The sequence below is a fragment of the Phyllostomus discolor genome, chromosome 7, assembly GCF_004126475.2.
Source record: "Phyllostomus discolor isolate MPI-MPIP mPhyDis1 chromosome 7, mPhyDis1.pri.v3, whole genome shotgun sequence".
In the NCBI taxonomy this organism is placed as follows: Eukaryota; Metazoa; Chordata; class Mammalia; order Chiroptera; family Phyllostomidae; genus Phyllostomus; species Phyllostomus discolor.
In genome coordinates, this window is record NC_040909.2 from 10,763,892 (window position 1) to 10,777,655 (window position 13,764).

The window sequence follows — 13,764 nt, forward strand, 5'->3', positions numbered from 1 at the left end:
GATCTGTATGTCATGCAACAAACAGACAATGGATGTGGATAATTGATGCGAACACCGGCCCGCAATGTCTGCAGCATTGTGGATAAGATGAGACAAATTCACATAGACCACCGAAGTCCTGTGGAGGAAAAGGGATGGCTTGGTGACTCTCTCAAGAGGAGAGCGCCATGACCCTTGCCTGGACAGAATTCTATTGGCTTTAATTTGCATAGGAATACAGGGTATATATGTAAAGCTCATCAGTCATTATCAGATAGAAATGATTAAACAATAGATAACATTCAGAGAACTCTGAGGGCTTATTCTGAGTCAGGGTCAGGTAGTTAAATGGCCATAAAACTGTGGGGAACAAACTCATTTCATGCTTGGACCCTTATCATTTAAATTGAGGGTATTAGCAAAGTAAGTTTCATAAGACTTTTTGCATTCTTTCCTAGGCCTGATCACCCAGGGAACCCACCTTTCCAGCACAGGGCCACACCCACCTCCGGCATTGTTTCAGGCTTAAGTCAGGCAGGGAAAGTAAAGCAGCCAAGAGATCAGGAGACTTCTTGCAGACAGAATGAGGACTCAGGCTATGTCAAAGCTGATGGGCAAGGGTCTATCACCCCCTTTTTCTATAGCCCCCCAAGTCCTTCCCTGAGGGCCCCTTTGTGACCATGCCTGTCTTAGGTCATCCCTCCTTTGAGGAATCTTACCCATCATTGGCTAACCAGTCATCCACCAGGGCCAAGCAGGGTGAGGTGAAAAGAGGGCAGGGGCAGCACCCCTGCAAGAAAAATAAGCTTTGTCTCCTTAATGGCTTATGGTCCCAAGGTTTTTTCACTCAGCCTTAGCCACAGAGGGTTACAGCTTCTGAAACCAGGCAGGGCAGTTCCCAACAGATAATCTCACAAAGGCAGATAAAAAATAATTGAGAAAACAGAAAGCATGACAATGAAAAATGATAATCAAAGTGTATCAAATTAATGACCCTTTTGTCCTAGTACCCAGTTTATTACCCTTAACACTTTTATCAAATAATAATATAAACCTACCAAAACTTCCACATTATTTTCCAATAAAACTTGCCAACCTCATTCTTAAACCAACTGACTTTCTCTAGTACAAACAAAAAGGCTTCCCAGTACCAAACTGTCAAAATTTGATGCTAAAGTCTAGAAAAACATGAAAAACTGTAGTCACCCTTTTAGCAAAAACAAGTAAATTATATTCTTGCTGGTAAAATATGAAGCCAGCTTCAAAATCAATAACAAATATTGTAGTTGGAAATAAAGCAGAAAACAATTGGTAGAATTCTTTTATCAGAACTTTTTCTTATAATGTGATTGGCATTTAAAAATCAATGACTATTATGTATGTAAACAACCAGAGATTTCACTTTAAAATTTAACAAAACTATGAACAAATCAAATGTCAGTATATATTGACCATATATATGAGAAAGTAGTGCTCAATGATTTTTTTCTTATTTAAAATGAACAAAAAGATAATTTTAAAAGAGATTTCTGAATTAATTAATGATTAGTTTGTAAGCTACGAAATAGACTTTAAAAGGTATGTTGTACATGAATGTTCATAGCAGCATTATTTATAATAGCCAAAAGTTGGGAACAATGCAAATGTCCATCAATAGATGAATGAATAAACAAAATGTGGCATGGCCATATACAATGGACTCTTAGCCTTAAAAAGAAATGAAAGCCCTGGCTAGCATAGCTCAGTGGACTGAGCTCAGGCTGCGAACCAAAGCATCGCAGGTTCGATTCCCAGTCAGGGCACATGCCTGGGCTGTGGGCCATGTGAGAGGCAACCACACATTGATGTTTCTCTCTTTCTCTTTCTCCCTCCCTTCTCCTCTCTAAAAATAAATAAATAAATCGTAAAAAAAAAGAAATGAGATTGTGATACATGCTGCAACATGGATGACCCTTTAAAACATATTAAGTAAAATAAGCCAGACTCAAAACACAAAAATTGTATGACCATACTTATATGAAATACCCAGAATAGGCAAATTTATGGAGACAGAAAGTAGAACGAGGTTGCCAGGGAGGAAGGAAGGGAAGAATGGGGAGTTGTTTCAGGAGTAGAATTTCAATTCAGGATGATGAAAAAACTCCAGAGATAGATAGTGGTGATGGTTGCACCACACTGTGAATGTACTCAATGTCACTGAATTGTACACTTTAAAATGGTCAAAGTAGACCCTCGCTGATGTAGCTCAGTGGATTGAACATGGGCTGCGAACCAAAGGGTCACCAGTTCAATTCCCAGTCAGGGCACATGCCTTGGTTGTGGGGCAGGTCCCCAGTGGGGACCACGTGAGAAGCAACCACACACTGATGTTCCTCTCCCTCCCTCCCTTCCCCTCTCTCTAAAAATAAATAAAATAAAATCTTTAAAAAATGATCAAAGTAGGAAATTTTATGTTATGTATATTCTGTCACAGTTGAAAAAAATTCACTCAGATTTATTGAATTGGTACTGAAGAAGCTCCAGCCACAAGGTCAGCAAGGAAAGGCATCACTGTACAAATGAAAGGTGTTGCTGATGTGGTCCATTCCTTGTTCGTGGAAAGCAGTGAGGTGCCCATCGCGTGCCTCCAGACCCTGATTTGCTGTTGAGGGACAGAGTGAAAACTGTGGCTACAAACTGACTGTGGTGGCTCAGGGCGGAAGTGAAGAGTGAGTACAGGATGCTGCTTTCCCACACTGAATTGCTCCGGCTGGCAAAACAACAACAACAACAAAAACAGAACAAAAAAGGTTTACCATGTTTTAAAATAAGGAAAGAAACCTTTTTTAAATGATCATTTCTGTCAAATTGTGTGCTGTGTCTCAGTAATACACTTGAGATTTTGAATAGTACGGATCTTTGCCTTTGGGGCCAAGATATCAGGGTCTTTAAACAATCAAACATTGGAATTTCTTAAAACTGAACAATGGTTGAGAGTTGGCCATGACCACAGTGCCTGAGAGTTTGACTTTTTCCCAATACCAGATGATTTTCTTCATTCAACAGAAAAAAAAAGAACACTTAGGATATATCTTTTGTGTATTACAAATCACGTCCAAATGCTGCAACTGAACATGAAGAAATTATCTTACAAGCCAAATGCCATCAGAAAGAGAGGATGCTGTCCCCCAAGCTGAGACCTCCCACCTTCCAGCTCTCAGGGCACTAGGCTGGGACCTCCATCCTCTGGTGCACACTGGAAGTTGTCTTTAGAAGGAACTCTCTCCATAATTTCTGGGTCTGCGTTTGATCTGAGAAGCCAGAACTATCCATGGAAGCTTCACAACAACCTATAATTGTGGGTTAATATTTTCCGATTAGAAAACACAAAAGTGGGGGTAGGGAGAACCAAGAAGATATGAAAGCGGACTGCACAAGCAGCTATGATTTCAAACACTATTTCTCCTCTCACTTCTTAATTTGATTTTTACTTTTATATACAATATACAGGTTTATGGTTTAAAAGGTCAGAGTTCCATAAAGATCCTAACAAAAACAGCAATTTCATGTTTCTCATCTTCTCACCTTTAGTTCCTTATCTCCAAAGGCAAACACTCTCAGCTTTTTTACCTCTTTCTTCTTCTACCTCCTTATCTCTAATAATATACTTATACCACTATTTTTTTTTAATTTTTCCATTTTAGATATTATCCATTGACTTTCTGTTATGGAAAAGAAAAAAGGATAAGGCCCATATACAACAAACTCATTTCCTCTCACACTCATCTTCCCATTAGTTACATCACTAATTTTAGTTAGCTAACCAGACAATATGTAATTGTCTGACTACACATGCAATTATATAATAGTGTTGCTAAGCAAATTCCATTCACAGCTGAGTCATGCAGTGCATTTTGATCACATTTCCTTTCGCACAATGTTTTTGCTTCCTCTGGAGTTAATAAGGATTTTATTTCTTCATTTGCCCACTAATTTGTTCCCAAACCCTTCTTCAGAAGTTTGATTATTGCTTCAATTTATTCAAATGCATCAGGTTATCCACCAGTTTCAAATTTTCTTGGGGAAATCACTCTTGGAGCCCCTGTCTCCTGCCTCAATCTGGCCTAGATGTTCTCTAGGCCTGATGCACACCTCTTTTCTGGAGATTTTTTTCTTCTCCATCCTCTATTGGATTCCATTTGTCTTTTCCCTGTATCCCATAGCTTCCTCTTTACTGGTTACTTCCTTGTTTTGGTGGAGCACATCCTCTAGTAACCTTCTTAGAAGGGTAGATAGGAAGGAAATTTTCTGAGACTTTGCATATCTATAATTGTCTTCATTCTTAACACTTTAGGTGTAGAAGAAATTCTACACTGGAAATCATTTTTCTAAAAATTTTGAAGGCATTGTTCCACTGTTTTATAACCTCCGAGGCTGCAACTGAGACATCTGCTGATATTTTGATTCTCATTCCTTTGTCCATGACCTGTGGTTGTCACACCTTCAAAAAGAGTTAGGCTCCTGTCTTTGTGCAAATGCTCTGAAAGTCTGTGATGTTATGCCTTGATATGAGACTTCTCATTAATTTTCTTAAACACTTGTATGTGTTTATAACTGAATACTTACATCCTTCAGTTTGGCAAAAATTTTTTGTGTAATTTCTTTGGTAATTTTTTCTATCTCTTTCTAGATTTTCTATTAGGCACTGTAACTATTGGTCTAATTATCTAATTTTTATACTTTTTATCACCTCTTATCCATTTCTTTTTGTTCCACTTTCTGTGAGATTTCCTCAATTGTATCTTTAGCCCTCCTCTGAATATTTTACTTTTGCTACCATATTTTTATTTTCAAAAGTTCTGTTTCTTCTTCGAATATTCTTACTTATAACCTTCTGTTCTTATTTTATGTATTCAGTTTCTTCTCATCTCTTAACTCTAAAAATATTAACAACAGGGTTTTTTCCTAACTTCTTTTCTCCTCCCTGCATTGCCTCTTTTTCATTTCCTATTTGGTTTCTTTATCTTTGGTATTAGAAGCATCTTTCAAATTCCTGATGCTTGTTGCAGGCTGTCCATATTAACATCATAGTGCCTTGGGCTATTACCCTGACTGCCAGGCATGTAAGAACTTTCTGAGGGGAAGAAGCAGGTGTGGGGCAGGTTTATCTGCCTTTTAGGATGTCAGTGTTTCCTGTTTCAGTATGCAGTGCTCCCCCTCTGGTTTACCTCTTGAAGAGATGAAAAACCAATCCATTTCCGGAGCCAGTTCCTCATGGAATGGGTGGTGTAGGGGAGGATCTCAAAAGCCCAGCTGCTTCCTGTGAAGACCTTCAGACTATTTCAATCCCTTTTGCCATCCTCCCACAAGCCCCACTTTCAGAAGTACTTAGCATCTCTAAGTTCCAAGCGGCTCTGCAGTGTGGATTGGCTTGCTTCTGGGGACTCCCTGCTGCCAGCTAAGGCTTCTGCTTTCTCGGGGCTGCTCTGTCAGGGGCCACTCATCTGTCTTCACTCTCATTTCCAAAATGATGTTGTGTCCTCTACTATCTTTGTCCTAGTGCGTTTATGTGTTAAAACATCTTTTTACTGTCATTTAAGAAGAATTTCAGAAAAGACAGAAGTAAATACATACAGTATGTTCAAACTGCCACATTTAATCAGGAGTCTTCCCATTTCTAAGACCCGTGTTTATGTTTATAATTTATCACTTAAAAGTGGTAGTGTACCCAAAGTTGTGTGATTTATGCGTGCATTTGGAGCCCCTTGGTCAGTGGTTATAAAAGGGTAGTTTCCCCTCTGGCAGCATTAACATCAACTGGGAACTTGTTAAAAAGACTAATTCTGGGCCCCACCCCAGATTTACTGACTGAGAAGCTCTGGGGGGAAAGCCTAGAAATCCATGTTTGAACAAGCCCTCCAGGTGGTTCAGATGCTTGCTAGAGCCTGAGAACCACTACTGCAGGTGAGGCAGGGGTTCTGAGCATTTGAGAAACACCGCCCTCCTCTCAACCTGAGCTCCAGACCCGTCCCTTCAGATGGAAACCACCAAGTGCCCAGCAGGTTAAAACAGCAGTTTGAGATGTCATCCTCTAACAGGGTCCATCCTCTTGAGCAAACAGATGCTCTTTCTTCCATGACACCTAGCAGTTTCCTGCCTCATATGGCTCTTAGGGATTCCTGAGACTCAGCGTGGTGTGAGAAGAAAAGGCAATTGGAATAGAAAAGTCTGGGGTAGAGGAATGTCACAGGGCCTGGTCCGTCTTCCACGTCTTCAGTCATCAGCAGGTTGGAAGAGGAGCCTCCAGCTCAAACTCAGGACATCTCTGGGAACCTCAGACTTCCTGTGAAGTCTGGACGCAGCAGGATAATCCTTGTTCTGAACTTCAGGGTGGTTCTTCACCTGGCATTGCCCTTTGCCTACCCTCAGAGCAGCCAATGCTGCCAATTATCTCAACCACACACATCCCACTCTGCCCCGCCCACTCCTCAGAGTTCCTCAGTCTGAGTCACGTCTCCTCATCCTGCCTTCTTCCGGGTCCCCACCTTGGGGATGATCTTCATGCATTTTCCTTTGGAATAATCCCAGCAGCTCTCCCTCTAAGCTCCTTCCAGGGCACAGTTAATTCTCTTTCCCCACCCTCCCTCCCTCCCAGGTATATCTTCACTGTCATTTACACCTTTGAAGCCTTGATAAAGATACTGGCAAGAGGATTTTTTCTAAATGAGTTCACTTATCTGCGAGATCCTTGGAACTGGCTGGATTTCGGCGTCATTACGCTGGCGTGAGTATTTCTCCTTGCTGATTTGTGTGTGTGTGTGTGTGTGTGTGTGTGTGTGCATGGGGCCTATTGGCATGCCCATGCACATGCTCTTCGGGGCTTCCTTACCTCCGTCCAGCTTCCTCATCTGAAAGTGCATAGCTTTCCCAGTCACTTTACAGTGTTGGTCCTGCATCCTTAGGGAGAGGTCAGAGGCCTCAAATCTGAGCTGATAACTAGCATGTCAAAGTAGATCCAACAAGGTGCAGCCTTGCACCCAGCTGACATGAAGGTCTTTCCCTGAGTAACGGTGTCTGCAAAGATGGTTGGCCAAGCCCACATGCCTGAATATCCACCCAGACATGTAGCACAGGGGGCCTCTAGCCCACAATGCATCTTCTCAAAGGGGCCATTCGGAAAGATATTGGGACAATTCAATCTGCGTTAGTGTCAGTTTAGAAATGGAAGTGCCATTAGATTCTCTGTCTATTCTGGGTCCTTCCTAGGCTCATGTCACCCCAAATTGTCCTTCTCTATGCTGCATGCATTTCTGGGACCCTTTCCTTGCAGAGGTGCTGACTGACTTCTGGTCCTACAGATACATCGGCACAACAACATCTCTCCCAGGATTCTCTGGCCTGCGGACATTCAGAGTTCTTAGAGCTTTGAAAACAGTTTCTGTGATCCCAGGTGAGCTACTTTAGCCAGCACATTTATTATTCATAGACCATGTATTGGTGTTCACAGCCTAACGTGCCCCTTTGATTTTTCACAAGAGCCCTATAAGGTTGCAGGGCATGGACTCTTGCCCCCAGTTATGAGCAAAAGAAACCAATGCCCAGAGAGTAGAAAACACAGTCAAAAGTCCTCATCACTAGTAAGAGGCAACATGTGACCTGGAAACCTAATGACTTTGATTCCTCCACCGATGCCCTGTCCACAGTACCTCGTGGTCTCACCATTGATAACTGACAAGAAGAAGGTCATGTCCTCATTTTACGTTCTTATTGTGGAAGTCAGGCAAGCCTCCATCTAGTCAGACTTTCATTTATACCTTAAGCCAAAGGTATCCCAGGGCTCAGGTGAGTGTCTTCACCATTTCCATAGATCTGAAAGCTCGAGCCTCAGCTCCTTTAGACACATAGAGAGGAAAAGAATCAGGGAGCCCTTGGTTACAGAGAAATCAGAAACAAAAGTAGTTCACCAGAGCTCATCTCATTGGACCTCCATGATCTCTGATGTCACCAGTAGCCTAGAGGAGACTTCCTGGTCTTTCCCACCTTCCCCACATTCCACCCCACCCCACGCCATCCCCAGGCTTTGGTTAGGGGCTACCCACTTGCTATGGAGATCCCGCTCAGTTGTCACACAACTCCATCATATGCCAACTCCCTGCACAGGGACTAACACAGACAGTGTGGTCCTCAGGGGGTGATTTGTTGACCAAAAGGAAAAGGCAAAGATCAATCCCAGACTGTTTCCCCGGTCAGGGGCCTTCCTGCTATGCTGCCCTTGAAGCTGCTCTCCCAAAGACGGTGAATTCCTTTGTTGCAGCAGCAACTCATTCTTCCTTAAACAAGCAGGGGCCCCATCTTTGCTGCCGGCTGGGCTTAGCTCTGGCATAGCATCCTCTCAGATGCTCTCTGTCCCCAGTGTCTCTCGTGGTTTTACACTATTGCTGTGCTCATGTCTCTGTGCTTTTGTGTCTAGTCTCTCTTTTCTGTCTCATTCTACTTTCTTGCATCTGTGTGTGTGTGTGTCTCTCTCTCTCTCACACACACACACACACAGTGAGATTCATGTGCCCCCAGCCTCAAACTTCTCCCAGAACTGAGCTGAGTGCAGAAAGACAGATGCCAAAAGGACTGGAATGATTTAGTAGCCTCTTGATTAGCACAATGCCTGGAACACAGCAGGTACTCAACAATTCTTTTTTAAAATCGAATTGCTATTGTCAGGAACATATTAGCATTAAGATGATGAGCAATGCATTGCCTGGGTCTCAGTGACCTCATCTTTAAACGGGGCAAGCATCTTTCCTGGGTTCATGCAAGGAACTAGGCTTAGAACTACTCTAGAGTTTGTAAAATGCCTCACACCTGTATGTAGTGAGAGGGTAGGATGGCTAAAATGCAAGCATGCCAGGCTCACGTGTGTGCTGTGTGCAGTACCTCATCCATGTGGGAATATTGCTGCCATCTTCCCACAGGGCTGAAGGTCATCGTTGGGGCCCTGATCCACTCAGTGAAGAAGCTGGCTGATGTGACCATCCTCACTGTCTTCTGTCTGAGTGTCTTTGCCCTGGTGGGCCTGCAGCTCTTCAAGGGTAACCTCAAGAACAAATGTGTCAAGAATTGCACAGCTCTCAACGAGACAGCCAATTACTCTTCTTATAAAACACACGAGTGGAATTTCTGCCATAAGGATGAAGGTCTGGTTGGCAAGGGGTGTGGAGCCCCTGTGTACCCACATAGACTTATATTTTGATTCCTCTTTCCTGCTTTAATGCTTTTCCTGAGTTGCATTTTACTTTTGGACCTCCCATTTTTGTTATTAAATGTCCCCTTTACAAGGAAATGAGCTATAAATCCTGGGGCAAGTCATCTTGCCTGTGCTGGGAGAGGCTTGGAGCCAAAATCAGGGCTCAGCTTTTCTGTTCTCAGGAGGGGCTTTTTCTGTTCTGAGTGTCCTGTGTATGCCCACTGAGTCCACATAGCTGAGGTAACTCACCTCACTGGGGAAGATGACTTAAAAGGCGCTGCCTTCACCACCCAAGGCTTGAGTTCAGAACCATATGCAGAGCTTTTATTTCTGCCTTTCTTTTGCAGACTTCTACATTGATAAACCAGGCACTTCTGACCGCCTACTCTGTGGCAATGGATCTGATGCAGGGTGAGTGCCCAACCCATGACATAGCTCCAATGCCCAGCAGTCCTTTCTCCTTCTTGTCATCAACATTTTTTGGGCAGAGACTAGGCTGTTGGTCCTGAATAAAATGGAGAAATGCATAAGCTGTGGCTTCTGCCAGCCTAGGCCTTTGGGGAGGGAGTGTATGAGTTAGCTTCTGCTTTGTAACAAACAGCCCCAAGCTTTTGTGGCTTAAAACACCAGCCATTTATTTAGCTCAAGATTCTACACATCAGCATGTTGGGCTGAGATCAGTGTGGTGTTCTTCTGGCATTGCCTGTGTTCACTCATGCATCTCAGGGACAGATTAGCTGGAGGCTGGCTGATCTAGGATGGCCTTGTGCTCTCTCATTCCCCAGCAGGCTAGCCTGGGCTTGTTCCCATGGCAGAGGCAGGGTTCCAAGAAAAAAGAGTGAAAGTGTGCAAGGTCTCTTGAGGCTTAGAACTGGTACAAGGTAACTCTACTGCATTCTATTGACCAAAGCAAGTCCCAGGTCAGTCCAGATTCCAGGGGTGGAAAAACAGACCTCACCTTTTGATAGAAGGAGGTGCAACATCATATCACAAAGGGGTGAGGATACAGGGAGGAGAATAATTGTGTCCATTTTTGCAAGAAATCTACCCTAGGAAAGAGCTAATATTTGTTAAATATGTTTTGTGTCAAATGCTCCACATTCAATCATCACAGCTCCATCCCATGAGTTTCATTATCCTCACATAACAGAGTAAAAAGCACAGGCATCAGATTTTATAATTTCAAATCCTCACAGAATCCAGACACATGACAAATGAGAGGAGCAGGCTGGGTAGGGGCCATGGCAATGAGAGTGCACACCCCAACAAAAGGGGGCAACCACTGTCCAGCCTTTGGTTGCTACGTGGAAATGTTGGGTCCACTGCTTCCAACTCTTCCAACTTTTAAAAGAGAAATAGAAAACTTAGATTTTTATGTGAAATCTCCCAACTATTAACATTGGCTACCAATTCCATAAAATGTCTATATGTTGTGAACCGAGCAAAATATTTCTGCAAGCCAAATGCAGCATGCAAGCTGTCACTTTGTGAGCTCTGAGACATATACATCAAGATGCTCCCCTGTGGAGAGCCATTGCTGTGCTGGAGGCTCTGAGGGCGGGGGCAGCACAGAGAGGTGATAATGCGAGGCTGGGGAGGAGGTCAGGGAGGGTTTCTTGGAGGTGGTAGTTGAGATGAGAGTTGAGGGGCAGGCAGTATGCCTCCAAGCTGGGTAATCAAGGGATGGTTTGGATGGAGGCCACTCCAGGTGGCAGAACAGACAAGCAAGGAGGTAGGGGGGCCCTCAGGGATGCCTGCTGCTTTTACCACTGGAGCAGATGTGAGCAGAGAGAGTTCAGGCAACAGATCAGAAAGGCTTACCACTCCCACGTCCATGGCTGGGGGCCTGGTAGACCAGAGCCCGCACAACCCCACTCCCTGAGTAGCTGACAGCCCCAAATGGAACTGGTAGAGCTCTGCTTTAACCAGCTCACTAGAGAAATAATCTCAGATAGAGCTAAGGGGTGGGACAAACAGGAGAACTTGATCAACATAGGCTTCTTGGCTTCTTTTCTTCACAAATTAAATTGGCATTTGGTTCTTTGACTCAGGGAGAAGATTTTTCCAATGTCAGCTTTCATTTGTCCTTGACTTAAATTTAGACCAAAGGCCCATCATGACCATTTCCCATCTGAATAATGGGACTTCTCATGGCAGTGGCTCCACAGTAGCCAAGCCCAACTGGTGGTAAATTTATGGGGTCTATCCATGAGCACCCTGTCAAGCTCCAAGAGAGGCCAGACCTCCTGCTAGGCAGGTCCTGGCCAGGTATTGAAGAAGTGGATAGGGCTGGGATGGTGAGTAGAGGCCATCTCAGGACAATGGGCAGAGTAAGTCCTGAATGGCATGCTGTGACCACAAAACCTTGAGGCTATGCTGGGCTTCTGAGAAGCAGAGCCCTGAGCAAAGGCCCACACTGACCAGTGCTACTGTGGGAGGAAAGCCTGGGGTGTTGAGGTGGAGAACACATACTAGGAAATACTTGATGATTTTCAGCATTCCGTCACATGCATTGTCTCAGTCCATCCTACTGGTAGCTTCAGATTAAAAGCAGCAGGAATTTAAATTTGCATTTTATATATCACAGTTACTATGCTGAAGGCAGCATGCAAAAGGCCTTGCACCATGGTTTCATGTAATTCTCAGAGCAGTTAGCTGTTGATGTGTAGCAGCCACACAGTGTTCTATGGCAGACCTAGAGATAAGGCTGCCTTCAGTGTTCACTAGCAAACCTACAGGTGATGGGTTGACTTGCTCCTTGGGACAGCAAACCAAAATTTGGTCTTGGTTTAAATGTGGGTCTACAATGTCTGGAAAGCAAGGTGGAAGATAGAATTGGGATTGATTATTATCAAGATGCTGGGACTCTAATCAATGGTATGGATTCTAGGAGTGAGGGTTCACACTGATATCTGAAACAAGGAGAGCCCCAGAGGCTGGTGTTAGTGGGGAAATCCTAGAAGAGTAGAATCCAGAATACAAACACAGCATCACTCCATCCTTGACCAGGTCATCCCACTGAGGTGGATGAGAGCACTCCACATACCCTGGGCTCAGAGGTACATTTCTCAACATCAGTTTACCCACTTATTGAGAGAGAGGAATCCAGCACTCCCACCCCAGTGCTCACCAAGCAATCATCTTTGATTTGACCTTCCTTTACTGGTCAGTTTTCATAGGCTTCTGGACAGTTATATTTCTCCTTTTAAATAAATACATTGAATCTGTATGGGTTTAGGAACTGACTTCTCTCTGAATCTCAACTTCCACATCTGTAAAAAGGATGTGGAGATGGTTAAATTAGAGCATTTGCAAAGCATTTAGGTGAGAGAGGGGAACGCAGTAAGTGCTCAGTCAGTGGGAAATGTTTTCATTGTTACCTATGCTTGGTCACTGAACTTGGCTAATGTGAGTCCTCCTTCAATAGGCAATTCTGCAGGTGATCCAGCAGGCTCAGGTTTTAAGTCTGTGCTATTTGTAGTGACTCTCCCTCCCCTGGTGTGAACTTGCAAAAAGTTTGTAGCCTTGTGGGGTCATGTCTGAGCTGAGTTTCCCCAGGCCACTCCCTTCTGTGTGAAACTCTGAAGTGACTATTATCATCCCCATTTTATGGGCAAGAGAAACTGAGACCTAAAGAAACTAAGTGTCCAAGGTCATCCAGCTCCTAAGAGGAAGTCCAGGCCTTGAACTCCAATCTTTCCACAGCCCTGGGCTGACTTGTCCCCAAGTCAGCTGTGTAATTGACAACCTTCTTTCTTCTTGCTGCAGCCACTGCCCTGAAGGTTATTTCTGCATGAAGACATCTGACAACCCTGATTTTAACTACACCAGCTTTGATTCCTTCGCTTGGGCTTTCCTCTCACTGTTCCGCCTCATGACACAGGATTCCTGGGAACGCCTCTACCAGCAGGTATTGATCTGCATGTCCCCATAGAGACTTGGCTGAAGGCTAAGGGGTGGGCTTCAACATCGCTACATTTTTCCTGGAGGAGCCTGACAATGTCAGGGGCCCGTCTACTCTGAGTACATGTCTCTTTCCTTTCTCTTGAATCTGCAGACCCTGAGGGCTTCTGGGAAAATCTATATGATCTTTTTTGTGCTTGTCATCTTCCTGGGATCTTTTTACCTGGTCAACTTGATTTTGGCTGTGGTCACCATGGCCTATGAGGAGCAGAACCAGGCAACCATTGATGAAATTGAAGCCAAGGAGAGGAAGTTTCAGGAGGCCCTCGAGATGCTGCGGAAGGAGGAGGAGGTCTGTGAGGAGTGAAAGCTTTGTGAAGCCTGTTGCAGGCTGTACATTCTTGGGGAGAGGTCTGGACAAGTCACTTAGATTAAGGCTGTCATTCTCTGGAAGTTTAGGAAGGTTTATCTTACCTCAGGGATCATCTTAAGTCAGGTTTTCTCAACAGCAACAACAACAACAACAAAAAATAAGAACCCAAGTGAAGATGTTAGGCAAGTGATTTACTGAGATGTGCTCCCAGAAGAAGGAGAGTGAAGAAAGCAGAATGGGGGAGGGGAAGAATTAAATGAGAATGTGGCCTCAGCCAGAGACAACATTC

The 13,764-nt window shown here is 44.0% G+C and overlaps 1 protein-coding gene across 3 annotated transcripts in view; it reads left to right on the plus strand.

The window, feature by feature from the left end:
- The window catches only part of SCN10A (sodium voltage-gated channel alpha subunit 10), an 80,580-nt gene that overhangs the window by 13,742 nt on the left and 53,074 nt on the right, over nt 1–13,764 (plus strand). For all 3 annotated transcript variants that reach the window (XM_028518825.2, XM_028518826.2, XM_028518827.2), the window contains exons 4-9: nt 6,614–6,742; nt 7,317–7,408; nt 8,928–9,119; nt 9,544–9,610; nt 12,968–13,109; nt 13,257–13,454. In XM_028518825.2, the coding sequence (XP_028374626.1) occupies nt 6,614–6,742; nt 7,317–7,408; nt 8,928–9,119; nt 9,544–9,610; nt 12,968–13,109; nt 13,257–13,454 (820 nt within the window). The remainder of the gene's footprint in view (nt 1–6,613; nt 6,743–7,316; nt 7,409–8,927; nt 9,120–9,543; nt 9,611–12,967; nt 13,110–13,256; nt 13,455–13,764) is intronic.